This window comes from Photinus pyralis, unplaced genomic scaffold (assembly GCF_008802855.1).
Source record: "Photinus pyralis isolate 1611_PpyrPB1 unplaced genomic scaffold, Ppyr1.3 Ppyr1.4_LG10, whole genome shotgun sequence".
Taxonomy (NCBI): domain Eukaryota; kingdom Metazoa; phylum Arthropoda; class Insecta; order Coleoptera; family Lampyridae; genus Photinus; species Photinus pyralis.
The window spans coordinates 11,606,255-11,632,512 of record NW_022170250.1 but is presented as its reverse complement, the minus strand read 5'-3'; the positions used below and the strand labels follow the sequence as shown (position 1 = coordinate 11,632,512).

Below are 26,258 nucleotides of genomic sequence, written 5' to 3'. Positions count from 1 at the left end.
AAGTTAGCAGACCCCTTTTTACAACGTTTTGAGTTGTTACACTTTGAGAACTAACGTTTATATTGGCGGCACTAACGAGCACTAACGCTGCTAGTTTAACTAGTGTAAAGATTGAATCGATTTTCTCAAATGGGTCTGCTGGCATGAAGTTAGCAGGCCCACAAATATTTTTTAAAAATAGTAAGTTTCCTTTTGTGTACTAACGATTTCTTCAGCAGTACTAACATGCACTAACGGAACACTAATGATATTAGTAAGCAGAACCATGGTCTGCTGTAGTAGGCCTGCCTAGTTCATGGACATTATCTAACGCTATTAGAGAATTTTAAAAGCCCTTAAAAGGGCACCAGTTATTTTTCAGTCTCATAGGAACAACTAACTATTGACTCTTAGATACCCTTAAAATCTCGCATGTACGTTAGAATGGTATGAGAGCAAGTACAGGGTGTCCCATTTTCAACATTTTTACAGGGTTTTCTAATTAAATTATAATTTGTGATTTCAAAAACTCAATAAAAACAAGGATTTTTTCATTAGCAACTAAAAAAACGTTATATGTAAGCATAGAACTTTTTTTGATTTGCTTGAACGCTTTGGTTTTTCTTCTTTGTACTATTTGAAATGAATAATTTGTCATTTTTTAGGAGTAGCGTAGGTTTTCAATATGGCATCTATCTTTTACTACCCTGCTTTTTTCACTCGGATTATTTAACTTATATGGAAGTCTATCCAATATTCTACTAACTTCTATTTGCAATAATAATAATGAGAAAAAATTGCACTTGCATCACAAAACACGGGCACTCCTTAGTTACGTGACTGGGAAATCCCTTTTACCAAAGCTTCGAACTTGCACCACAAACAAGGTCACTCTTTAGTTACCTCGGCAGATAAATCCTTTTTCAAGACGCCTGTCATGAAAACCCTAAACCCAACACATGCCTTTAGAAGACGATTATCAACCTGAAAATTAAGGGGGGTAAAGGCCTGGGGAAAGCGGCGTAGGTTCTGGAAGAAGCAGACAGGTGCTCCCAGTAACCTAGGGACCAAAGCTCGGTTCCATTGGTCCTGATGCTCGGGCGACAATGTCCGACTTAAATACAAAAACCACTAAAGTCGTAATGGAGGAGTCGCTACCTCCAACCACCACCGATCAAGGCCTGTCCGACATCGAGAGGACCTTATTGGCCTTTGACGAAGACACTAGCCTAGACCCTCCCTCCGAAGAAACACCTGAGGACTGCAAATTTTCGGGTAACAAAGCCTCAGAAGAGACAAGCTATAGAGGACATGCAATTAAAGGTCACTTCATCAAGTAAAACTTTGTGGAGCAGCTCGCAAGCGGTTCAATAAACTAATAGGTGCTGGACATAACCCAAACGAGACTAGGATCATGGCTGCAAAGTCAAGCAACACCCAACAAAAGCCTCAGGAGGGCCAACAGGCTCAAGGCTCAGTGGTAAAGCGTTGGGCTGCATAGCCGGAGGTCGGGTGTTCGAACCTGGGCTGAGGAAAGAATTTTTTATCTGTGGCAGACCAGTTTCGAGCATTCTGATGGCTACTTCTGAAAGTTTTATTAATTCGTAAGCACCTCTAAAAAGCATTAATTTATGCGGGTCAGTCTGTAATTGAGCGGAAGCCTGTTGAAGGCCCAGAACAAGAGAGAGACTATAAATAAATAAAGAAAGAAAGATAGAAAGAAAGAAAAAAGAACTAAAGAAAGAAAGAAATAAACAGTTAGTAGTTCTGTCCCCAGATGGGAACGCAGATAATTCCCTTAAAAAAAACCCGTCCTCATCTCCACATCTTCTTGAGCCAAGGAGGAAGGCGGAGGCGCCTCCACACCTCCAAAGAAAACCTTTCAGGACGCTGTCCAGGGCATCAAGGTGGGATCTTCTCGACAAAACATGGTCAGGAGAAAGAACGGATCCCCTCATTCTGCATCATTTGGATAATAGCTTGACCTCCTCCTTTCCTAGCAGGCAGAATAGTGGGATGGAGGGTGTCTGACGAGTTGTGCATGTACGAGGAGTTAATGAAAAGCATTACCGCAGGCCTCTGCAGGAGGGTGATGGATCAAGTTGACCTAGAGCGACTTGCTACATTCCTCGCTGATGCCCTTTTCTTCTCGTTTGAAATTCCCGTATCCTCTCGCCTACGGAAGGTGCTCTCAAAGGAGAAGAACAACCCTTTGGGAATGATGGTGGAGGCAGATGGTGACCGTGCTCAGCTAGAGAGTATTTGCAGCTCTTGAGGGGAACCCATTTCGCGGGACAAGAGGCTAACTTGGAAGCCTCACATCACCATGGCGGTCAACAAGGCCACTACGGCCTTAATGAGCTGTCGACGCCTCAATAACCTCCAAGATGCTTATGGAAGAAATAACCAGGCGTAATTAGTGTGGGTACTAATTCACGAGGGGATAGCCGGTAATGAGGAGGCTAAGGTCGGCACTAAACATCCCCAAATTGGACCGGAACCCCACTGTGGAGCACCACCAAGTCTAGCTGGAGGAGTGAAAAGAAGTCATCTCAGAAAAGGAAGGAGAGAATCTTCCCCAGGACTAAGACAATCCAAGAAACTGATCGGTTTCCAGGAGACCAAAACCGGCTCGCTGCTAGCACTCAGCAGAGGTGAACTAACGGCATCTGCTTTGAGGAGGAAGAGACGGCAGAACACCTCATCTGATTGGTGAGACTGTCACCGGACCTGGGTGAGGCTGCAATAGCACCTCAGCAGATCAGGGAGTTGCAGCCGGAAAAGATCCTCAGATTTTTCAACAAAACTGCCTCCCTCGGAGTAAGATGCTAGGGGCAAGCACAATAGACCAAAGGGTCAAAGTGGATCCATACTTGGGACTTAAGGCGGCAGAGTCAGATTACAGCTTTTCAAGCTGCTTAGAAGGTGTTTGTTCCTTCACTTTTAAGTGAAATCGAGTACAGTCTAATAAAACTACGTCAGGCGTTTAATTAAGCATTCGCAACTGCGATAATAATTTCTTTGTAAATTTGGATGCCCTGCAGGAACACATCTACGTTCAGGAACTCGTCGTCCGCATGCGCTCTAATCGGCGTATCCTGTTTCGCACCAAAACCAAAAGTGGGAATACCAACGGACCTTAGAAATCTTCCATCCGTATTTCCCCGAGCTATGATGAGCTGTATCTCGTACCCCCTTCAACGAACCGAGTTAGAAAGTGCACGCTTCAAAACAAAGTTACATTTTTTTCGACGCCTCGTTGAAGGCAACCCAAAATACGTTCGACTCATCAGTCGCCGTATTAGGAGAATCGCCGTCCTTGAGGATATCTTCAATCCACACTCCTTCCCCAGCACTCTTGCACCACTCCTTCACCCTACCCTCAACGCTGTCATAATCCTCAACCGGAATGCGAAGGTCGAACACCAAAACGAACTCCTCGGGAATAACGTTCCCCTGAACTCCTCCCTAAAACACCTTCACAACACCCGATCAGATTGGCCTCAACGCACCCGCATTATGGTAAGGTTAACGGTCGTCACGTGATCTCCACTTTTCTCTCTGTCCTCCTTCGCCTTTTGCTCTGCTCGAAATGCGTAAAGCTTATTCAGAATGGCCCGCAGTTTTTCTCCCGGAGTGTTCTTCAGCAGAAGCGACCCATGTCCAGATTTTCCCGGACAGTGAACGGCAAACTCTGGAAGCAAGGGATTAGTGAACGATTGTGAATTGTGAACTTACTCCAGTTTCTCTTCTCGCCGTACTGGACAACAAGAGTTTTGCCGTTACCGCTCCTCCCTTCGTCTATGGCGAACCCGACCTTCAATCCTTTAAAGTTGTCAGTCTCGACGTACTTCATGACACCTTCACCTCCACCAAGTTCCTCGTCTGGAACACGCCGAAGGTAAGCCATTGGACTCAGTTTAACACTCACCTGGCACGAAGGTCACGTGAACCGTTCGCCGAGGCCGAACGCCCTGAATCTTCAACCTCCTGATCGCCTCCAGGTACTGAATCCCCGTCGATTTCGTATCCTGAGCGCCGCGCGCGTAGATATCCCCCTTCTCGTCGATGTCGGCGTCGAACGGCCTATGCGTCCAATTCTCCTGCAAGCCAACGTTAAAAAAAATCGCGCCGAAGGGACCAACCTCGAACACGGGCACCACGTCCATGTGACTATTCAGCATGACGCTAGGAAGCGACCGCTCCTTGCCCGGCCACGTCAGTACGACCATCGGATTCTTCGGCACGTCCCGAAAGACCCGGAACTGCAGCCCGATGTCCTTCGCCTGCGTCTCCAGAAATTCGACGCACGGCTCTGCGAAGAAGGTTGATAGCGGGGAAGCAAAACCGCGCGTACTTACCGTAGTCGATGTCGGGATGCACGGACGGTATGCGGAGGTACCGTCGAAAATTTTCGACGGCGATGGTGTCCAGTTCTTTCGACGACAGATCCATGGCGTTTATGATACCGAAATATCTTCGATGTGTTTATGAATAGAGCGAGCGCGAGAGGATGCGGTTAACCAAAACCGCCTGTTGACAATGTTTTCAAGACTTCGGCTGATTGAAAGGAATGTGACACAAACAGATCATCCTAAAGCAATCTTAAAGTTCTAATGCGTGTCTACTACGTTCACGTGATACCTGCTGTGCTCCTGGTACAACCCACTTTTGTCACGTTTAGTATTAGTACGATCACCATTTCGCCAAAGGAGTTTTAGGAAGAAGACAAAGCACCTCAATGTCTTCATTTTAATTCCATAAGTTAATATCAGGAGAACAGAGGTGAAAATCTCCTGTAGAGAATTTACTAGCATATGCGTTCCGATTGCCGATGAGAATCTCACGGTTGCGTTGTTTCATTAGAAGCAAATGGCCGACAAAGTTGAAATAAAATACACCTTCTCGCAATAGGACATATTTATGAACCCCTAATTCAATAGCAAAACAGGAATTTTCCATTAAACGCCATTAAAATAAGCGTTTTAGGTCTACACAACATAGGAATTTCTCTAACAAGTAAAAAAAATGCTGCTATCCTAATTCCAAAAATTTCAAAAAGTGTTAATGGTATCAGGAGCAAATAATTCGACTGGAACATAGCTCACGTTTCATATTCCCCAAAAAATTTTCATTTTCCTATGTCAAAGGCGTAGGATGAACAAACAGAACCAAATACTTCGTCACCGATATCAAAGCGCTAATAAAAATAATACTTTCCCACCATGCAGTTTATCAGGAGCGTATTTGCAATTCTCCTGATACATTTTTTTAAAAACAATAATAGAATAAAAATTGTAACAGGTATTATAAATGGACTGATAAGTCCCAACAAGCGGACCTGTAATCCTAATAACACATTTTTGTAGTCCGATGTCCCCCGGGAATCCTCACACACAATTGGGATAATGTAAGGATCGTGACATAGCTTTGTTACAGGAGAACATAACTTTAAATGGGTTTCTGTGGCCCTGATACAAAGATTGCAGCTTTGTCCGTCATTTAGTTAAAACCTTCGTCTATCCTGTTACATTAGGAGGTCATATAATGCGAGACGGTTTCGTTTCCGTTCCGTGTCTGCGATTCAAATACAAACTCTTCTGGGTGTGTCTGGAAATATTGCAAAATGGCATACGCACATGTATTAGAAGCGTGTAATGCGTGAGAGAGTGTTTTATCAATATATTCTTGACTTACTGCGATTCTGGATTCCTGGTATCCTTTAAAAGAATCCTGCCTCCGGAGACAATAATACGCGCATAAGTGTTGGACATGAGGTTTGAAAAGTTTTGGGTCTCTGTTATCCTGATACAAAGTTCCTTAAATAAGATGTATCAGGACAGCATAATACTTGTCAATGTTTCTTGTGGAGCATTCGAAATCTTCTTGCGGCTTATGTGATCCTGATACAAAGTTCCGATAAATAAATTTTGGATTAAGCGAAATAATTTTGGCTATAGTTCTAATGCATGTAACAGGAGACTGTAAAACGTGAAGAAGGTTTCGGTCAGCAGATTCGAAACATTTCTGCGACTCCGTGATTCTGTATAATAATTCAAGTTCTGAAAAGAGATTTAAAACGTTCTCACGTGTTTATGATCCTGATACAAAGTTTCATAAAAATAGAGTTCGGATCAATAGAAATTATAGCTCGCATTAAAGGAAATAGTTTTACACTTGTTTGCAGATCTGGGGCAAAATAATATAAATATTGTATTAAGGGACTATACAATTTAGGAAAGAGTATTGTCAATAGATTCTAAGAACTCATATTTACCTGTAGTCCTGATATAAATATTCTTAAAAAAGGATTGAAACGTTCTTTTGTCTCTATGATCCTGATACAGAAATCCGTAAAAATAGCTTTTAGATCATGGTTGTGGTTCTTATGAAAGTATGTACATATTGTATCAGGAGATTATAGTACCTTAGAAGGTGTTTTTTTGCCAATAAGTTTAAACATTCCCGCATTTTTGTGATTCTGATATAAAAATAAGAGGAATTTGTATCAGGATAACATAATACATGTCAAGAGATCGAAAACGTCCGTGAGTTTCTGTGATTTTGATACAAAGTCAGTTCTGTTGAGAATACTACTTAGCTGGGGGGTACTCCATACCCCCGGTGCTTACAGGGGATTAAAAACTTACTTGCGTCTCTGAGATCCTGATGCTTGTTGTATCAGGAGATGTAATACGCCAGAAGACGTTATGACTACAGATTTTAGAGATTCCTGCATTTCTCTGATCCTAATACAAACATTGTTTTATAGAAAAGCACATATGAGGGGAAGATTACGCGGGAGAATTAAAACGTTCTCGTGCCTCTATGATCCTGATGATTCCGTAGAAATAAATTTGGGTCTTGATGCGAAGATCTGTAAGATTTTGTATTAGGAGATCATAATACTTAAGAACGTATCTGATTTTAAACAGATTTCTCGTTGTATTAGCGTTTTTAATAGCGTGTGTAGAAGCTTTATCTTCCCATGAGTCGCGGAAAAACGTTGTTCAACAGATTTAAGTTTTATCAAGACTCCATGATGTGACTCTATCTAATATACATTTTTTGTGGTTCTGTGATCTTAATACAAACGCTTGGGAAAAGAAATGATTTTCCGACCTGTACTAACAATGCGTAAAGACTTTTTATACCAGGAGCACATAATATCGAGATGGACTTGGTCAGTAAACCCCTTCGTCCCTCTGTGATTTAATAAAATCCTCGATCTTTTCAATACATTTAACATTCTATCAAGGGTGCAGCAAAGTGTGAAAAACCAACTACCGATGGCCGGTCCGCTGTTTCTCCTCGGCGTCGAAGTAATGCTGCAGGTCTCTGACTTTTCGCATCGTCCTCTCGTGGTAGACCTTTATCGAGCCTAAATCTCCGCCGATCTCCTTCGGAAAGTACCTCTTCGGTATCCATTTTTCGTAAAAGTCGCGCATCCCGTTGTCGCCCGCATGGAAAACGACCTGGAAAGGTGGGCAATTTTACACTGCCGATTCGCGGGTACTCACCTTCGTTGCCAGATCTTTATGCAACCACGGTTTGATTATGTTGAATGCCGCGAATAGAGCTCGATTGGCGTAGAGGATGTGAAGGTTCTTAGTTATTAGCGGTATTGCCGTTTGAATGTAATTGAAATACACTGGGATTACATGAAGGTTCAGTTTGAAGATGTGCATGAAGCTAAACTAAAATTGGAAGTGAGCCCCTAAGATAGTCGGTACCGTTAGCTCCGTACCCCTCTGACATCAATGATATAAATTGAATCTTGAGGATTTTCATCCTGAAGTACACTCTCCAAGACCATACAGTTCATCTTCAGGAAACTAGGCGTGTCAAAGTTTCGGTAGTTGGTGTCTTGAAATGACGACAAGAACAGCGAGGAACCCTGGTAGCGTTCGGGCAGCACTGCGAAGTACCTGAAAGAAGTTTTGGGCTGACGTCGAAATTTGAACACCTACCCAACGCCAGCGATGCGTCGCAAGTCTTCGTTGAGCACGTTGCGGTCCCTGAAGAGGACGCACTCTGCCGTTTTGCACCTGAAGTAGTTCTCAACGGTTCCCTTGCAGACCTCTACGTCATTGTTGGTGGAGATCAGGAACAGGACGAGCTGCTCATCGTTCAATTTCGGCAAATCCGTACTACTCAGCCAGTCCCTCAAAGTCCGAAGATCGTCTTCGGCCACGTGACCTTCGCGAATGATATCGCGGGCGTTAAATCCAAACTTAACCTCCGACATGTCTGCTTGAGAACTGACTCCTCGATTGCGCAGACGGTGTCATAAACTCGCCTGAGAACCCGACGCACAATGAGTCATTTAAATTTTATTGGCATGATTTAATTTAATTACAAACCTCCTCTCAACAGTTCCTAATTTAGGAGCTCTAATTGTCCAATGATTTCAATTAAAGTTATTGCTAATTTAAGTAGATTAGAAGATTTTCGAGAAGGACAACAAAGGATAAGTGACAAGGCAGTAGTTATGTTCCCCTGATATCGCGAATTACCTGTGTCCAATCCTGTTATAAAGTTAAATACAACCTTCTATCTACGTTTTACGACGTTCACATGGTACGCTTAATGCTGAGAAAGCATACCAATCGAAATAAATCTTTGCTCCTGGTAATGAGATAATATCTTTAAATGAAGATCAAAGGTGAGGTCTAGTCACGGCATCAGCATGTGATACAGTTTTACACTACAAAAAATGTCACCTTTTATTTGCACTGAAACATTTCTGCACGCCTGATACATTTTACTACAATAATTGGGTAGGCTCCACTGACTACCGACGGGGTGTCGAGAGCTTCCGAATGATTCACGATGACTTTGGCTCTAACGGGGTGAATGAAGATCACATTCACCATCACTGTGGTGGTAACGGTCTCAATCATGGCCATGGTTCTCGATTCTGATTAATTCCGAACTTGATTCTGATCCCGATTTTGTTACGATCACTGCTGGGTCGAAACCTGATCCTGATTAGGTTTAGGACACAGAGGGCTAAAAACTCAACAAAACCTAGGATTCAGGACTCAGAACTCAACGCTTATTATTCACAATTCAGGATTCAACGCTGAAGGTTTATCAAGGTTTCGGATTAAGACTTCAAACCTCAAGAAGGTTTGCGATTAAAAATTTGGGATTCAGAATACTCGAAACACAGGCTCGAGGCTTTTCTGAGACTTACACAAGATAAAGGGCTCAAAATTGCGCATCAAGAATTTACGGTTCATTATAGGTATTGAGAATTCGGGGTTCTGGAAATAGGGATTAATAAATTAATCTCAGCTCAACAATCAAGATTCACGGTTCAGGATAGAGGTCTCAGGAATTAGGACTAATGGAGGATATATACAAGATCGGGATTGGTATTCAGAATGTGTTGACTCAAGATTCAATGATTCATGGGTGGGAACTCAAGATTTAACGCTGAAGATTCAAGAAGACTTGGAATTCATGACCCAAGGTTCAAGAATATTTGGTGTTGAAAATTAATGATTGAGTGTTCAGAACACAAAGAGTCAGGGTTCAGGATCCAGAGTATTGATGCAAGAATTCATTGCTCAGATCTTACGGATTAAGTCGATTCTCAGTGCATAGGGTTCGGGATACTAGATTAAACCAGTACTCAACAATCGTGATCCAAGTCTTAAATAATTTAGAAATTCGGACCAAGTGAAGAATTCGGGTCTTAGGAATCACGATTAGAATTCAGGATTCAGGAATCGAGCTTGAAATCCCAAAAATATTCGGGAACTAGAACAAAGGACCCAAGCCTTGGGAGAGAAAATTTAAGGTCCAGGATTGGGTACTAGAGATTCAGGGTTTAAGATCTAAGAACTTAGGGTTCATGACTAGGAATCCTTGACCCAAGGATCAAGAGAATTAGGATTGAAAATTAATGATTCATCGTACAAAATCCAGAATTCGTGTGCCGTCATTCACATTTCAGGAATTAGTATATGTAAATCAAGGTTCAAAAAAACTCGCAGGTTAAGCACGGATCATTGAGAAACATGGTAGGGAGTTCAGGATCCAGGGTTATTGGTTCGGAATTCATTGTTAAGAATTCAGGTCGCGGAAATGCAGGATTGAGAACCCGGAGTTAAAGACAATGTTCAATTCTCCAGAAGATTCAGGATTTAAGATTTAGGATTCAAGAGTCAATAGGATTAACAATACGTGATTCAAAATTCAGGACTCAGGAATTAGCTTCACATGTTTCACGCGGGACTATCGGTGCGGGATCTAAGAGACAGGATTTGGGGTTCAAGATACCGACAAATTGCGCACAGAAAATACTAAATCTAAAAGGGTTCAGATTTCTGGATACACGAACCAGGTTTGAGTGTAGGCTCAGGATAAGGAAATCACGATTCAGAGTTCAGATTTTAAAATTAAATGCTTGAGTTTAGGATAAGGGGCTTAAGACCCAACAAAAACTAGGATTCTGGTCCCCAAACTCAGAACTTAATTCTTATTATTGAGAATTTAGGATTCAACGCTGAAGGTTCCATAAGATCCAGGATCAAGACTTCAAACCTCAATGGTTTGCGATTTAGGATTCAGGATTCAATACTCAAAACACAGGGTCGAATACAAGGGTCAAAATTTTCCAATTCACTGTTCAGAATTCAGGGTGCGGAATTGCAAATTCAAGAACACAAGGGATTGAGCACTCGGAGTTAAACACAATGTTCAATTCTCCAGAAGATTCTGGATTTAAGATTTAGGATTCAAGAGTCAATAGGATTAACAATACGTGGTTCAAAATTCAGCACTCTGGAATTAGTTTCACATGGTTCACGAGGGGCTAAGGGTGTAGGATCTAGGAGACGGGATTTGGGGTTCAAGATACCGACAAATTGCGCACAGAAAATACTGGATCTAAAGGGGTTCAGACTTCTGGATACACGTACCAGGATTGAGTGTAGGCTCAGGATAAGGAATTCACGATTCAGAGTTCAGATCTTAAGATTCAATTCTTGAGTTTAGGATACGGGGCTTAAGACCCAAAAAAACTAGGATTCTGGTCCCCAAACTCAGAACTCAATTCTTATTACTGGGAATTCAGGATTCAACGCTGAAGGTCCCACAAGATTCAGGATTAAGACGATAGGATTCAATACTCAAAACACAGGCTCGAGTACAAGGTTCAAAATTTCCCATCGAGGATTTACGGTTCATGGTTTAGAATTCATGGTTCAAGATATAGAGATTTATAAACCATTGTGATATCTTACCCTTCAACACCCAAGATTCACAGTTTAGAGTACGGGGACTAGATTAAGGGTTCAATAAACAAATTTCTAAAAGTTCAAATCCCAAACCTCAGCGGTCGAATTAACACTCAACGCACAAATCCCAAGGGGAATCATAATTCAGGGACTAAAAGGCTCTGGATAGACACAGGATTCAGGACTTGGTATTCAGAGTTTAAGTCTCTGGACACAAGATTTAGAATCCGCAACCCAAGGTTCAAGATTCCTGGATTGAAACTCATGACCCAATTCGACGGTTCAAGAGGATTCATGGGTTCATGACTAGGAATCTATGACTCAAGTTCATGAATATTTAGGATTGAAAATTAACAAGTCTGGATTCAGAATCCAGAATTCATTGTGCAATATACAATAAATGTGATCCAAGGTTTACAAAATTCACAAATTTGGACTCGGGGCTCAAAAATATAGATGGGACGCATGGACACTCCACAGGAAAGAAAGATATGTCCATCAGTTTTCAAAAACTAGTATGAGAACCTCGAGGACTGGGTGGCCCTTGTTGAAAAATGTCTTACCGGGGGATATGGAATACCCCCCAGCGTATACGAAGCCTTGATTTCCTTGAGGGCTGGGCGCCCTTGTTTTAAATGACTTTACAGGCTCATTGGAACTGATACTCTTCAAACTACCTAAACGTTTCTAGGAATTAATAAAGAATCTTGAAGGATTTTACAGGTCATAGAATCTTTATATGAAAGGCTTCTAAAAGGCTCTATGTGCGGTTTGTGTATTTTCGAGGCACTGTATAGAAAGCACTTGAACATTTTTTAACTCTGTTAAGGTTCTATAGTATAAATAATAACGCCGATTTAACGACCTTTAATGCTACCAAAGGCTATTACGGACTGGTAATACTTTCAATGGATCTAACGACCATGACAAATGCCTCATTATTAATGACCTTTAAATGCTTCCTAATTCATCTAAGTGATACATAGGAAACTTGCCTCTGAAAATGGATTTGAAGCCTTTAGAGAGTGTTAAAAATTCATAATGGCCTTTATACACGTTTTATTAATGAATATTAACGGCTCTAAATGTTTCCGAAACGATTAAAGGCTCCTAAAGACTCCCATAAGGCCCGAAAGACGTCTGTACCTTTGAAACTATAGGGGCTGTCTGACATAAATAAAGGCTTTTGGGGCTAGTCTTTTAAACAAGTTTCCAGACTATTAATAACAGTTAAAAACTCTTAGTGCGTCATAAATAATGTTCAGGAGTTTAATGAGACCTAAAAGGCTCTATGTGCCTCTGAAAAGGCATTTGAGACCTTTGGGGCTGCTAGAAATTAATAAAGATTTTTCAATACTAAGCTTTTAATAACATTTAGAGCAAGAAAGACCTTCGCAGCTGGATTTTTGAACGTGTTTAGAGACTATTAATGACATTAAAAGCTCCCAATCATAAATGTTATTAAGGGCTCTTAAGTCTTATAAGGCTACTATGAACACATCTGGGTTTCTCTAAAGACCTATAAAATCTGTTGGAGAGCCATGAAGACCTTCAAAAATACTTGAAAACTTACTGGCTAATAAAGATATTTGAACGTTGAGCTACTAAAGACCTTCAAAATTTATGAAAGAGTGTTCTTCAAGGAATTCCGAAAGACTGTATAGACCTTAGAAACCCTTGAAAGACCTTTGAAAATCAGAAATACAACAAAAGGCTCTAAAGGCTGTTAAAGACCCTTCTAAAGAGACTACTTCAAAGCTCTTGAAAACCTTTTAACACAATTAACAAATTGCCAAAAAGACCCTAATGAATCTTAAGGCTTTTTGAACACGTTTAGAGACTATTAATGACATTAAAAGCTCCCAATATTTCATAAATGTTATTAAGGGCTCTTAAGTCTTATAAGGGTACTATGAACACATCTGGGTTTCTCTAAAGACCTATAAAATCTGTTGGAGAACCATGAAGACCTTTAAAAACACTTGAAAACTTACTGTCTAATAAAGATATTTGAACGTTGAGCTACTAAAGACCTTCAAAGTTTATAAAAGAGTGTTCTTCAAGGAATTCTGAAAGACTGTATAGACCTTAGAAATCCTTGAAAGACCTTTGAAAATCAGAAATACAACAAAAGGCTCTAAAGGCTGTTAAAGACCCTTCTAAAGAGACTACTTCAAAGCTCTTGAAAACCTTTTAACACAATTAACAAATTGCCAAAAAGACCCTAATGAATCTTAAGGCTTTTTGAACACGTTTAGAGACTATTAATGACATTAAAAGCTCCCAATATCTCATAAATGTTATTAAGGGCTCTTAAGTCTTATAAGGGTACTATGAACACATCTGGGTTTCTCTAAAGACCTATAAAATCTGTTGGAGAACCATGAAGACCTTTAAAAACACTTGAAAACTTACTGTCTAATAAAGATATTTGAACGTTGAGCTACTAAAGACCTTCAAAGTTTATAAAAGAGTGTTCTTCAAGGAATTCTGAAAGACTGTATAGACCTTAGAAACCCTTGAAAGACCTTTGAAAATCAGAAATACAACAAAAGGCTCTAAAGGCTGTTAAAGACCCTTCTAAAAAGACTACTTCAAAGCTCTTGAAAACCTTTTAACACAATTAACAAATTGCCAAAAAGACCCTAATGAATCTTAAGGCTTTTTGAACACGTTTAGAGACTATTAATGACATTAAAAGCTCCCAATATCTCATAAATGTTATTAAGGGCTCTTAAGTCTTATAAGGGTACTATGAACACATCTGGGTTTCTCTAAAGACCTATAAAATCTGTTGGAGAACCATGAAGACCTTTAAAAACACTTGAAAACTTACTGTCTAATAAAGATATTTGAACGTTGAGCTACTAAAGACCTTCAAAGTTTATAAAAGAGTGTTCTTCAAGGAATTCTGAAAGACTGTATAGACCTTAGAAACCCTTGAAAGACCTTTGAAAATCAGAAATACAACAAAAGGCTCTAAAGGCTGTTAAAGGCCCTTCTAGGTAATGAAAGGTTCTAAAGTCTCTGAAAATTGCTCAAAGGCTTGACTTTTGAAATAACATTTAGGTGTGGAGACTGTTGAAGACTATTAGAGATTTTGGAAGATGCCCTTAAATGTTCCATAGCCTTTGAAAAGAACCCTCTTAAATGCCATTAAAGACTAAATAACCAAATATACCAAGGTAATCGGATTTCAAAAGTTCTAAAGAGACTGCTTCAAAGCTCATGAAACAATTAACAAATTGCCCTAATGGATCTTAAGGCTCATAAAAGCTCTTCAAACCTGTTTAGAGCTCCTAATCCTTTGTATTTCCTGTCAAGCGACCCCACACTTAAAGATCGGTTAAAAGTCCTTTTCAGCCGTTGAGAACCTTGAAATCTTCCATTGAGGCCTCAGGAGTGTTAGAGTCTCTTAGAAAGTGTACAAAATGGGGACATTTTTTGGGTTTTCAAGAGACCCCACAAAAGTGTTACAGGCTCTCTAAAGCCCTCTATGGGAGATTTTCTTAGCATCTACCGATTTTCCAGCGCACTCTAAGACCTTCTATGTCCTTTACAGCAAACTTCGAGAAGGAAAAGAAAATTGACCACGGTTTGAAAAAGCTCATATAATTTTGGGCACCAGACGTGTACAAATCACGCCAAAAAGTAAATAAAAATATAAAATTAAAATTAAATCAGAATACGAGCTTTGTGAATCCTCGGGCACTAGTGGGTATAACCTTTATCTTGGTAATGAACAATCCAGATACCTACACAAATAATATTTAACTGCATAAAACAGCAACTAAATTTTGGAAAATACTTCTTGGTTAGAAATCGGCATTTCAGATCCAAAAATCCAAAAAATTGCACTTTTTTTAATGTAAACACAGCAGAATAATTTACAAATTACGGCTGCTATTATTTTTTAATGCATCGTGTTTCATTTGTTTAATTTTCCAAGGCTTACCTAAAAGTGTATGGTCCTTTTCCAAACAATCTTTCGCGCTATCGACAAATACCGGAAATACGTCAAATAAGATACAATGCATTTTTATTAATTAATTAATTAATCTCATTTTCCCAATATTTGAGGTTAGGAACGAGATTTTGAAAAACGGTTTTCACTGGCTTCTTTCGGTGTTATTTGGCTACTTTTTCATAAAGACAACTAGCCCCCTGGCGGAGAACGATTCAACTAAATTAACTATATTTTGGTTGATTCTTGTTGCCTAAGGAATGCTCTTTTCATCGATACCAAATTTGTTACAATCGATCAAACGATTAAGAAGTTAAAGCAGGTTATTGCAAAAACAATTGAACGCCCCACGCTTTGTTTTTGAAATAACTGAATTTTTGTTTTTACGAAAATGGTAGATAAACTGGTTCGCTTTAAAAATGTGAAAAAAGAATGTTTAGTTTATTATGCGAAATTTAAAGAAAATGCAATTTTAAAATTTAAGATGGCAGTTACGCCCTCTGGTGGTCATTTTTAGAACTTGAAAATATTTTCCAGTGATTCTTCATAACCGATTTACCCAATAATTTTTTTTACCCCTAAGTCATATGACTAACGGTTCCCGAGATATGGTTGAGGAACAGTCTTATTGGGTCACCCGGTACAAAGAAAAAACTACAATGCGACAAATTAGACCTAATTCCGATGAATTTAAACTGCTTACTCCATTGATGGGTTTCACATTACGAGAGAGATAAAACAAAGATAGATATGACAAAACCTACTTGATATAAAAATAACTTTACCTCTAGAGGAATACAGCGTTACTCCATTCGCGTAAAGACGCTTAGATAATTATATAGTTAAAACAATTTTAGCGTGATGACTCTGGAATTTTCCAATTCAAATCAACATTCTTCGGAAAAATACACGTATCATTACTACGACAAAAGCTTTAAAAGAGGTCATGTCAATGCAAATGGTACCAACTACTTCCAACACACTAAAAGCGCATTCAGTCAGTCAGTCAATTTAGCGTTTTCTTTCAAGTATTCAATAGTTTTGAAGAGCTTTAAGAACGTGCATCTGTTTCTTTATCTGTATCGTAGCTTTACGATATTTAAGAGGGTTTAAAGTTATTTGAAAATGTGCAGTTTTTACGGGATCGGCAGGCTTGGTTTCATACCCCCCTGACCCACCAATATCACTTTTTCCCGCAAAAATTTAGCCCGTCATGGCTCTCACAGCAGTTTTTGAGAAGAATATCAGATCTTATTCTCCAAGAAAGTATTGCAAAGAACGTAGATCCGGGGGGTCTGAAGGTATGAAATTTCCCCCCCACCCCTAGCAGTACTTTCAGTACAAGAAAACTAGACAAGTCCTCTTCATATAACCCTTTGTACTCTCGTAGAGATATTCAGGAAATGAGAATGGAATTATCGTATACGGATGAGGGGGGAGGGGGATTGGAATATCCCTCAGACCCCCCCGGTAAAAATTTAACTCCTCTCAGGGCTCTCTCGAAGTTTCTGGGGAGATTATCACATCTTCTTCTCCAAAGGAGTATTGCAGATAACGTAAGAGGGTATGGAATACCCCCCCCCCTCCAGTACTTTCAGCACAGAAAGACTCGACAAGTCCTCTTGATATAACCCTCTGTACTCTAATGCGAGTATTCAGGAAATGACAATGAAACTATCGTTTACTAGACCTAGAGGGTATTCCATACCCTCAGAACCCTCGGTAACGCTTTATCACACAAAAGTTTAACCTGTGTTAGGGCTCCCACAGTACTCTTATGGGCGTATTCAGGAATTGACAATGGACTATCGTTTACTGGGGGCTATTGTATACCTTCTTTGCTTAAAATACTGCTGTGGGGTATTCCATACTCCCAAGACCCCCCCGGTGCTACGTTATCTGTAATACCTCGAGGACTCGACAGCTTCTTTTCATATAACTCTCTATATTTTCATGGGGGTATTAACGAAATGACAATGGAACAATCGTATTCCTCCCCCCTCCCTCAACCGCCTTGGTGAGACTTTCTATCGCAAGAATTTAGCCTCTGTCAGTGCTTTCACACCGGACGTTTATTAAATGATGCTTTTTAGTCCCCAAGTTTTGGAATCCGAACTGCAGCAACCTTATGTGGCATTCAAAAAAGATGTGACGAATCTAAAGGAGGCCAGTAAAAGGATTTATTTTGAACCAATTCACATAGAAATTCGTTTACATTTGGGACCTTTGCGAAAGTTCCGCGTCAAAAAACCATTGGAGCGACTCCAGCTGCTCTACAAGTGCATGGTGGTAGATCTCGATCGACTCCAACTCGCCCCCATATTCTCTCGGAAGACATCGCTTCGGTATCCACTCCTCGTGGAACAACTCCATGTCCATGCCGCTGCGGTGGAAGTGGATCTGCAAGCGAACTAATGTTACACACCGATCGGTGCTATTGGAAGCCAACCAAGCCTGCCATTTCCGGTTTAATAAAGGGACTTAGCATTTTAAAAAGCGCCTTTACAGTAGAGGACGAATTGATTAAGTGAATGCCCGCCAGTCGCATCGGAAAGCCGCTCTGGATGTACTCTGAGATCGTCCTTAGCAAATCAAGCTTCATCTTCATCAGATGCTTGAATGTCATCTGAAATTTCCACTGTACGCGTGTCGAACAATTCTTCTTTCGTCACGGACTTACCCCATTCCCATCGAGGAGGAAGATTGCGCTTTTGACGGGACCGTTAAAGACGGACGCATCGACGTTCATCGTCAGTAGCGACGCCATGCATCTATGGTCGTAGTCGTCGACGTTTTTCTCGACCATCTTCCAAAAAAAGATGATTGAGTCGTTGTGGTATACGGGCAGATTGGCGGTCAAACTGGGAAGCAATCGATGGATGAAGAAGATAGCGAGACTCTCACTTACACTGCTTTGAGGTTGCGACGCATCTTCTCGTCCAAGGTGCGACCGTCGAAGATCTCAGGACGAGTCTGCTTCAGGTGGTAGTGCGACTTGATGATGTTCTTCGCTGTTTGTAGGTCGTGGCCGGCAGCGGTGAGGAAAATCAGGATCTGTTCGTCGAGCAGGTTCGGTATTGGCTCCTCGACCAGCCACTTTTTGATCTTGTCCAAGTTATCCCAAATTTTCGGGTCATTCTTTATAACGTCCCTCGCGCTGAATCCTAAACGAATTTGCGACATGGAGTGCACTAAAATGCGTGGAACGTGTACGAGGGGACAAGGTTGCAGCTATTCGCAGTGTCATCCTCGGTGCTTGCAAATTAGCATGCCATTAGCAATGGAGATTCACTTCATTGCAGTTTACCTGATTGTATGTATAATGTCTCTACATACTAACGAAAACGTGGTGAAAGTGCTCTGATTTGTTATCCTACTGCCATAGCCCATTGAGGTTGCTCAGAAAATATCTGGCAATCACACAAATTAAAGTATGCCTTGCGTGTGTAGGTAACAATAATTAGAGATATTAAAAAAGTGGTTATATAATCATCTAAAAAGTTGCAAATTAAGATTGTTAGATAGAACGCAACTCACATGGCAAGGATAATCTTAAAATTGAGGCTCTAAAAACTCATGCGGGTCTTTAAAGCTTTGTGAGAGACTTTGTAGGTTGTTTAAGTTCACGGGAGCTATTGGAGCCTAGACGACTAGAAACTCGCATGGACCTTTCTTACTCACTTAAAAACGTTTAATTTTTGAAGACTTAGTGCTTTTAAATACACTACATAAGCGTCTACACTAATTTAATGGCTTTTAAAGGTCTCCCAATCCTTTCATGCTCTTTCATACTCTTCAAATCAATAGAAACTCACAAAAGCTAATAATTAAACACTTCCTCAACATTATATTTCCCCAATACAGTAGTTTAAACCAAATTATAGTGTTGGCCCATTTTCCTTGGGCTTAGAGAGGCCCCTCTTCAGGGATTATGTTCCCCTGGTATCCACAAACAACTGACAATATCTTCGTAACACACACTTAATGAATTAACTTGAAGTAACACAGTTACATTAAACAAAAACAAAATGTTGAACTAAGAAAAGATCAGAGAGTAGAGCAGAAACACCCCCTGACTCAACCGGTTCTCCTGGTAAGGAAGTTTAATCGACTATTTATAAGCTTATACTCCTAGATTACGTTTTCCTAGTAGCTAGAGAAAGTGTACACCGTTTTCGTGCCAAATACTTAGCGAATTAGAAGCATGAAGATCTCCCCGCGCAACATGTTCTCCTGATACAAAAGTCTAAATCAAAGCAAGGTATTGGAACACTTCTTTTGTACTTGGAAACGATTTTCCTGGTAGCTAGAGAAAATGTTCAACGCTTTCGTGGCAGATAGTTAGCAAATTAGAAGCATGAAGGTCTCCTCGCGCAACATGTTCTCCTGATACAAAAGTCTAAACCAAAGCAAGGTATTGGAACACTTCTTTTGTACTTGGAAAACGATTTTCCTGGTAGCTAGAGAAAATGTACAACGTTTTCGTGCCAAATACTTAGCGAATTAGAAGCATGAAGATCTCCCCGCGCAACATGTTCTCCTGATACAAAAGTCTAAATCAAAGCAAGGTATTGGAACACTTCTTTTGTACTTGGAAACGATTTTCCTGGTAGCTAGAGAAAATGTTCAACGCTTTCGTGGCAGATAGTTAGCAAATTAGAAGCATGAAGGTCTCCTCGCGCAACATGTTCTCCTGATACAAAAGTCTAAACCAAAGCAAGGTATTGGAACACTTCTTTTGTACTTGGAAAACGATTTTCCTGGTAGCTAGAGAAAATGTACAACGTTTTCGTGCCAAATACTTAGCGAATTAGAAGCATGAAGATCTCCCCGCGCAACATGTTCTCCTGATACAAGACTCTAAACCAAAGCAAGGTATTGGAACACTTCTTTTATACTTAGAAGACGATCTCCTTGTGAATTACGATCTCATGGAAGCCCAAGTGGATTCTTACTGAATGAATTAGGAGCACAAACACCTCCTCGCCTAAAACAAACTTCCCATACAGAAAGAAGACGATCTCCTTATGAAATATGATCTCATGGTAGCCCAAGTTAATTTCCTTTACTTTGTTACTGAATGAATTAGGAGCACAACACAACAACTCCTGATCATATAATCCTCCGTACTTTCATGGGGGTGTTCAGGAAATGACAGAGGAACTATTGTCAAGGAATCTATTTGCTATCACTTAACTGTTTGCATGAGGAGGATTCCCTGAATATCTGTAAAATGTAAATGTTCACTGTTTGCTAGAAGAACAGAATCTTTGAGGAGGTATTTTGGTAAGCTCAAAGGAGAATGTGCCAGCACCTGATTTTCGTATACATTTCTGTATGGGAAGTTTGTTTTAGGCGAAGAGGTGTTTGTGCTCCTAATTCATTCAGTAAGAATCCACTTGGGCTTCCATGAGATCGTAATTCACAAGGAGATCGTCTTCTAGGTACAAAAGAAGTGTTCCAATACCTTGCTTTGGTTTAGACTTTTGTATCAGGCGAACATGTTGCGCGGGGAGATCTTCATGCTTCTAATTCGCTAAGTATCTGGCACGAAAACGTTGTGCATTTTCTCTAGCTACCAGGACAATCGTTTTCTAAGTGCAAAAGAGGTGTTCCAATACCTTGCTTTGGTTTAGACTTTTGTATCAGGAGAACATGTTGCGCGGGGAGATTTTCATGCTTCTAATTCGCTGAGCATCTGGCACGAAAACGTTGTACATTTTCTCTAGCTACCAGGAAAATCGTCTTATAAATACAAAAGAAGTGTTCCAATATCTTGCTTTGGTTTAGACTTTTGTATCAGGAGAACATGTCGCGCGGGGAGATCTTCATGCTTCTAATTCGCTAAGTATTTGGCACGAAAACGGTGTATATTTTTTCTAGCTATCAGGAAAATCTTCTTCTAAGTACAAAAGAAGTGTTCTAATACCTTGCTTTGGTTTAGACTTTTGTATTAGGAGAACATGTTGCGCGGGGAGATCTTCATGCTTCTAATTCGCGAAGTATCTGGCACGAAAACGTTGTACATTTTCTCTAGCTACCAGGAAAACGTAATCTAGGAGTATAAACTTATGAATATTCGATTGGACTTCCTTATCAGGAGAACCGTTTGGGTCAGGAGGTGTTTCTGCTTTAATCTCTGATCTTTTCTATGTTCAATATTTTATTTTCGTTTAAGTTAACTGTGTTACTTCAAGTTAATTCATTAAGTGTGTGTTAGGAAGATAACAGAATCACTGAAGAGGTGCCTCTCTATGCCCAAGAAAAATGGACGAACACTATAATTTGGTTTAAACGACTGTATTGGGGAAATATAATGTTGAGGAAGAGTCTAATTATTGGCTTTTGTGAGTTTCTATTGATTTTAAGAGCATGACAGGATTGGGAGACCTTTGAAACCCATTGAATTAGTCTAGTCTTTTTAAAAGCACAAAGTGTTCAAAAATTAAAGGCTTTTAAGTGGGTAAGAAAGGTCCATGTGAGTTTTCAAGTCGTCTAGGCTGCAATAGCTTCTGAGAGCTTAAAGGACCTTCAAGTCTCTCACAATTTTAAGGCTTTTTAAAGGCTGGCATGAGGTTTTTAGATTATCCTGCGATGTGAGTTGCGTGCTATTAGGCGGTCAACAATCTTAACCTTCAACTGTTTAAATTATTATTGTATAACCATTTCTGGTATTTCCAATTATAGTTACCTACTTACGCAACGCATCCTTTAACTTGGGTATTGCCACTTATTTTGGAAGCGAGATCAAAAGACTATGACATCGGGACAACAAATCAGAGCACCTTCACCACGTTTTCGCCGATAAGTAGAGATATTACCTATACATACCATCCAGGTCAACTTAATTTCCATTTCTAATGGTATGCTAATTTGCAAGCACCAAGGACGACACTGCGAATAGGTGCAACCTTGTACCCTCGAACGTGTTCCGCGCATTTCAGTGCACTCCATGTCGCAATTTCGTCTAGGTTTCAGCGCGAGTGACGTTATAAAGAATGACACGAAGATTTGGGGTAACTTGGACACGATCAAAAAGTGGCTGGTCCAAGAGCCAATACCGAAGTTGCTCGACGAACAGATCCTGATCTTCCTCACCGCCGCCGGCCATGACGTACAAACAGCGAAGAACATCATCATGTCGCACTACCACCTGAAGCGGACTCACCCTGATGTCTTCGACGGTCGCACCTTGGACGAGAAGATGCGTCGCAACCTCAAAGCAGTGTAAGTGAGAGTCCCGCTATCATCTTTATCCGTCGATTGCTCCCCAGCGTGACCGCCAACCTTCCCGTGTACCACAACGACTCGGTCATCTTCTTCTGGAAGTTTGTCGAGGGATCCGTCGACCACTACGACACTAAATGCACGTTATCGCTACTGACGATGAACGCCGATGTGTCCGTCTTTAACGGTCCCGTGAAAAGCGCAATCTTCCTCGTCGACGGGAATGGGGTAAGTCCGTGACGAAAGAAGAATTGTTCGAGACGCGCTCGTGAAAATTTCAGATGACATTTAAGCATCTGATGAAGATGAAGCTTGGTTTGCTAAGGACGATCTCGGAGTACATTCAGAACGGCTTTCCGATGGGACTGGCGGGCATTCACTTCATCAATTCGTCCTTTACTGTAAAGGCGCTTTTTAAAATGCTAAGCCCCTTTATTAATCCGGAAATGGCAGGCTTGGTTGGCTTCCAATAGCACCGAACAGTGTGTAACATTAGTTCGCTTGCAGATCCACTTCCACTGCAGCGGCACGGACATGGAGTTGTTCCACAAGAAGTGGATACCGACGCGATGTCTTCCGAGAGAATATGGGGGCGAGTTGGAGTCAGTTGAAGTCTACAGTCAGGCCCTTGTACAGAGGTTGGAGTCGCTGCAATGGTTTTTTGACGCGGAACTTTTGCAAAGGTCCCAAACATAGATTACTCTTATGTGTAGTTCTCATTCAGTTTAGGTAATTCAAGTGTGAAGTAGAAAATACGTTTTTTCACTCCCCTCCATTGAAATGTCCTTTAGACTCATGGCATCGTTTTTGATTACCAAATGAGGTTGGTGTTTTTGTTTTACTTTTGCAAGAAGGGCACATTTCTGAAATATAATCCCGAAAATTGATGTCGTATGGAAAATTGTTATGGTTCCAATAAAGCGAAATCACCCCAAAAATCAATTTTTCAGCAAATTTTTAAGGTTAATGGTGTACCTACCGGGTGACCCAATAAGGCTGTTCCTCGGCGATATCACGGGAACCGTTCGTCGTATGAATAAAAAAATTATTGGGTAAATTGGTCATGAAAAATCACTGGAAAATATTTTCAAGTTCTAAAAATGACCACCAGAGGGCGTAACAGCAATCTTAAATCTTAAAAGTGCATTTTCTTTAAATTTGGTCATTTTTAGAACTTGAAAATATTTTCCAGCGATTCTTCATGACCGATTTACCCAAATTTTTTTATCCCTAAGTCATACGACGAACGGTCCCCGAGATATGGCCGAGGAACAGTCTTATTGGGTCACCCGGTACAGTAAACTATTAAAATTGAAATTAAGATTACTCACTTAACTGACTACTTAACTGATTGTCTCGTACTGGAAATTCTAGCGATCTGTGTCACGACCTTCTGATCTTTCACTCCAATGGAATTAAAATTTGGAAGTGAGTGTTGTCACTGTGCCATTTGGGTTACCGAATGCACCTGATACGCGAAAGGTAAATGCGGAAGAACTGGGCGTGGGTGCCAGTTAAGTTGCGCTACACGGTACAAATTTCAGCATAATTTACCTATCAAGGTGTTTTTTAATTTTTATTTGTCCATTAACCACATTATCCTTTGATTTAATGAGGAATAAATTACTAATTACGACCTATATACGTGGATAGATAGTATCAGGAGCGGATAATGTATCCCTCTTTCTTTGTTAGCGTTCAGGTACCAGGATTACAAAAACTGAAGCGTCTAACAAAAAAGTGCCAAAAAACCAGTGATACTACAACGGGTTATTTACCGTAAAAGGGGTGCAGCAGCTAACGTCGGCACTTGATAGCCGGGACTTGAATTTTCCCCGAACTGCGGAAAAGAACACTACGGTCAGAAAGACCACACTAGAAGCCATAAATTCACTTCAAATGTGAAATATCGTGTCAGGGGCACAGCAGCAAACATCGTAAAATGATTCAGATGGCAGCTTTTCTTCAGGAACTGAATTCTGCGCTCGCTGTAAATATCAGTAGGTCCCAATGTAAGTGATTAACCGATTTCGTTGCATATGCTGAATATTTCAGAAGAGTTTAGGAGGTATAAATCCACTTCAAATCAGAAGGGCTGCGGCACATTGCGTAAAAGGATTCTTAGACCATATTCTTTCTGTATGCTATTCCGACATATGAATTTCTGCTTTGAGTTTGCATTTTCTGCTCTCCTGGTAGCGAAACCATTCAAAAGGTACTGTATTTGACCAAGGTTCATAAGCCTTTGAGACGTTTCAAATTATTCTGCTGTCCCAACAAAGTTTTTCGAGAAGGTACTGGAGGACTCCGTTTTAAAAGTGATTTATTCTACCAGGAGCGCAGCTGTGAATGTCGTAGTCTCCAGATTGCGGAAACTAACCTTTAAAATGCAAGCAATTTATCAATACGCTCTTTCGGCTCACCTTAAAAATGGATTTGTCGTATAAAGAGCACAAACGCGATAATATTGTGCAATTTATTCAAATGAAGTAATTATCCTACTGTAAATTCATACATTTCGGAATAATAACCACTTAACGTCAGATGGGAAATTGGGTAATTGAAGAACGGTGTTCTCTTATTCCTCAGTTTGCGTACGGAAATGTCGGAAGTTAAATTTGGATTCAGTGCCGGTGCAATAATCCAAGCCGGCCACGTGAGCGACGATGATCTTCAACTGCTGAAGATATGGCAGCGCGAAACTGATCTTCCCCAATTGACGGACGAACAGCTAGTCCTGTTCCTGATTGCCACCGGTAGCTCCGTCGAGCTGTGCAAGGCTACCATAGAGACTCACTTCAGAATCAAGACGAAGACTCCGGTCTTATTCAAAGATAGAAATGTGCAAAATGAAGATCTTAGGAAAATTGCGAGAGTCATGTAAGCTTCCCCTTTAAAAAACACGTTAGCAGAACACATTTTAGGCACTTTGCTGTAATGCCTGAACGCTATGGAGGATCCACGCTCTTCTTCTCCGGGTTGAACGATAGTAATTACAGAAATCTGGATTTTGCGTGTTTTTTGAGGATGAACTGCCTAATTGTAGAGGCGATTCTTCAAGATAACAACCCGCAGGACGTTATATACGCCGTTGATTGCAGAGGGGTAGGTTCGCCAATTATCTCCTCCCGTGACAAGTTATCATTTCAGTCGACGTTTATGCACGCTTGGAAAATTAACGTGCACCTTCTGAAGGTTTACTTCGACTACATTCAGCATGGACTTCCATGCAGGATCAAAAACGTCCATTTTCTCCACTCCAATCGGGTTATGCACACGATTTACAACATGTTCAAGCCTTGGATCGGTCAGGAAATATCATCCAAAGTAAGATCTCACAAAGTATTTGATGTGATGTAACTTCTCGTACGTAGATTAAACTTCACTCGAGCCAGGAGAGCACGAACAGCTTTTACGAGTGGATACCAAAGAGGTACCTTCCGAAGCAGTTCGGTGGAGATTTAGAATCCATCCGCGTCTACCACGAGAGAACCATGAAGAAGCTGGTGGAATTGCAGTTTTACTTTGACGCGGAACAAAAACTGTGGTTGAGGGACTAAGCATTACCTCCCCCCTCCTTCGTCAACCCCACATATATTTGTGTTACGGTTTTTACACATTTTTACACTGTTCTCAATTAAATGCGTAAGAGAAATGCAATTTCACTTTTAATGTATTCTTTTTGAGTCAATAGCTACCGGATGCGTCGTGACCGGTTAGTTGCTGGGAAAGGCTGTAGGCGCCAGTCTGACGTGCGATAACACAATTGTAATGTCTGTAACGTGACCAAATCAGCTGACTCAAAATTATTCGTAGTGATGTCATGCAGCAGCGTGAGA

At 40.7% G+C, this 26,258-nt stretch overlaps 4 protein-coding genes across 5 annotated transcripts; 1 reads left to right on the top strand and 3 right to left on the bottom strand.

Annotated features, from left to right (window-relative positions):
- Nucleotides 1-2,947: 2,947 nt before the first annotated feature.
- On the bottom strand, nt 2,948-4,453 carry LOC116161911 (aminoacylase-1-like). Its single transcript, XM_031475409.1, has 7 exons — nt 4,341-4,453; nt 4,125-4,294; nt 3,911-4,082; nt 3,718-3,864; nt 3,492-3,673; nt 3,221-3,447; nt 2,948-3,174 (listed from the first exon to the last, which is right to left on the bottom strand). Exons 1-7 carry the CDS (start codon nt 4,432-4,434, stop codon nt 2,970-2,972), a joined length of 1,197 nt encoding a protein of 398 aa, XP_031331269.1. The 5' UTR covers nt 4,435-4,453; the 3' UTR covers nt 2,948-2,969.
- Nucleotides 4,454-7,175: 2,722 nt separating this feature from the next.
- LOC116161384 lies at nt 7,176-23,891 on the bottom strand. 2 transcript variants are annotated; one of them, XM_031474717.1, is made up of 5 exons: nt 23,763-23,891; nt 7,950-8,278; nt 7,727-7,907; nt 7,500-7,676; nt 7,176-7,454 (listed from the first exon to the last, which is right to left on the bottom strand). In XM_031474717.1, the coding sequence occupies exons 2-5, from the start codon at nt 8,225-8,227 to the stop codon at nt 7,263-7,265; spliced, it is 828 nt and encodes a 275-aa protein (XP_031330577.1). In that variant the 5' UTR covers nt 8,228-8,278; nt 23,763-23,891; the 3' UTR covers nt 7,176-7,262. The 2 variants fall into 2 exon arrangements, with proteins under 2 accessions (XP_031330577.1, XP_031330578.1); XM_031474718.1 differs by lacking the exon at nt 23,763-23,891 and adding an exon at nt 8,343-8,386.
- Nucleotides 17,349-20,130, bottom strand: LOC116161385 (alpha-tocopherol transfer protein-like). Its single transcript, XM_031474719.1, has 5 exons — nt 18,500-20,130; nt 18,101-18,447; nt 17,873-18,053; nt 17,642-17,818; nt 17,349-17,592 (listed from the first exon to the last, which is right to left on the bottom strand). The coding sequence occupies exons 2-5, from the start codon at nt 18,373-18,375 to the stop codon at nt 17,404-17,406; spliced, it is 822 nt and encodes a 273-aa protein (XP_031330579.1). The 5' UTR covers nt 18,376-18,447; nt 18,500-20,130; the 3' UTR covers nt 17,349-17,403.
- On the top strand, nt 21,678-26,039 carry LOC116161383. The gene is made up of 8 exons (XM_031474715.1): nt 21,678-22,419; nt 22,467-22,647; nt 22,701-22,877; nt 22,927-23,102; nt 25,009-25,299; nt 25,344-25,524; nt 25,570-25,746; nt 25,794-26,039. The coding sequence occupies exons 1-8, from the start codon at nt 22,145-22,147 to the stop codon at nt 25,977-25,979; spliced, it is 1,644 nt and encodes a 547-aa protein (XP_031330575.1). The 5' UTR covers nt 21,678-22,144; the 3' UTR covers nt 25,980-26,039.
- Nucleotides 26,040-26,258: the final 219 nt, after the last annotated feature.

What these genes read in the sequence shown, in the direction of transcription:
- LOC116161385 (XM_031474719.1), bottom strand. Translation starts at nt 18,375, where the DNA reads ATGTCGCAAATTCGTTTAGGATTCAGCGCGAGGGACGTTATAAAGAAT. An exon ending in CGTCGCAACCTCAAAGCAGT is followed by an intron (nt 18,054 to 18,100) that starts GTAAGTGAGAGT and finishes ATTGCTTCCCAG; the next exon opens with TTTGACCGCCAATCTGCCCG. An exon ending in AACCGGAAATGGCAGGCTTG is followed by an intron (nt 17,593 to 17,641) that starts GTTGGCTTCCAA and finishes GTTCGCTTGCAG; the next exon opens with ATCCACTTCCACCGCAGCGG.
- LOC116161383 (XM_031474715.1), top strand. Translation starts at nt 22,145, where the DNA reads ATGTCGCAATTTCGTCTAGGTTTCAGCGCGAGTGACGTTATAAAGAAT. An exon ending in CGTCGCAACCTCAAAGCAGT is followed by an intron (nt 22,420 to 22,466) that starts GTAAGTGAGAGT and finishes ATTGCTCCCCAG; the next exon opens with CGTGACCGCCAACCTTCCCG. An exon ending in GACGCGGAACTTTTGCAAAG is followed by an intron (nt 23,103 to 25,008) that starts GTCCCAAACATA and finishes CTTATTCCTCAG; the next exon opens with TTTGCGTACGGAAATGTCGG.
- LOC116161384 (XM_031474717.1), bottom strand. Translation starts at nt 8,227, where the DNA reads ATGTCGGAGGTTAAGTTTGGATTTAACGCCCGCGATATCATTCGCGAA. An exon ending in CGACGCATCGCTGGCGTTGG is followed by an intron (nt 7,908 to 7,949) that starts GTAGGTGTTCAA and finishes AACTTCTTTCAG; the next exon opens with GTACTTCGCAGTGCTGCCCG. An exon ending in ATAAAGATCTGGCAACGAAG is followed by an intron (nt 7,455 to 7,499) that starts GTGAGTACCCGC and finishes CCACCTTTCCAG; the next exon opens with GTCGTTTTCCATGCGGGCGA.
- LOC116161911 (XM_031475409.1), bottom strand. Translation starts at nt 4,434, where the DNA reads ATGGATCTGTCGTCGAAAGAACTGGACACCATCGCCGTCGAAAATTTT. An exon ending in ACGTGGTGCCCGTGTTCGAG is followed by an intron (nt 4,083 to 4,124) that starts GTTGGTCCCTTC and finishes GTTGGCTTGCAG; the next exon opens with GAGAATTGGACGCATAGGCC. An exon ending in AACGAGGCGTCGAAAAAAAT is followed by an intron (nt 3,175 to 3,220) that starts GTAACTTTGTTT and finishes GGTTCGTTGAAG; the next exon opens with GGGGTACGAGATACAGCTCA.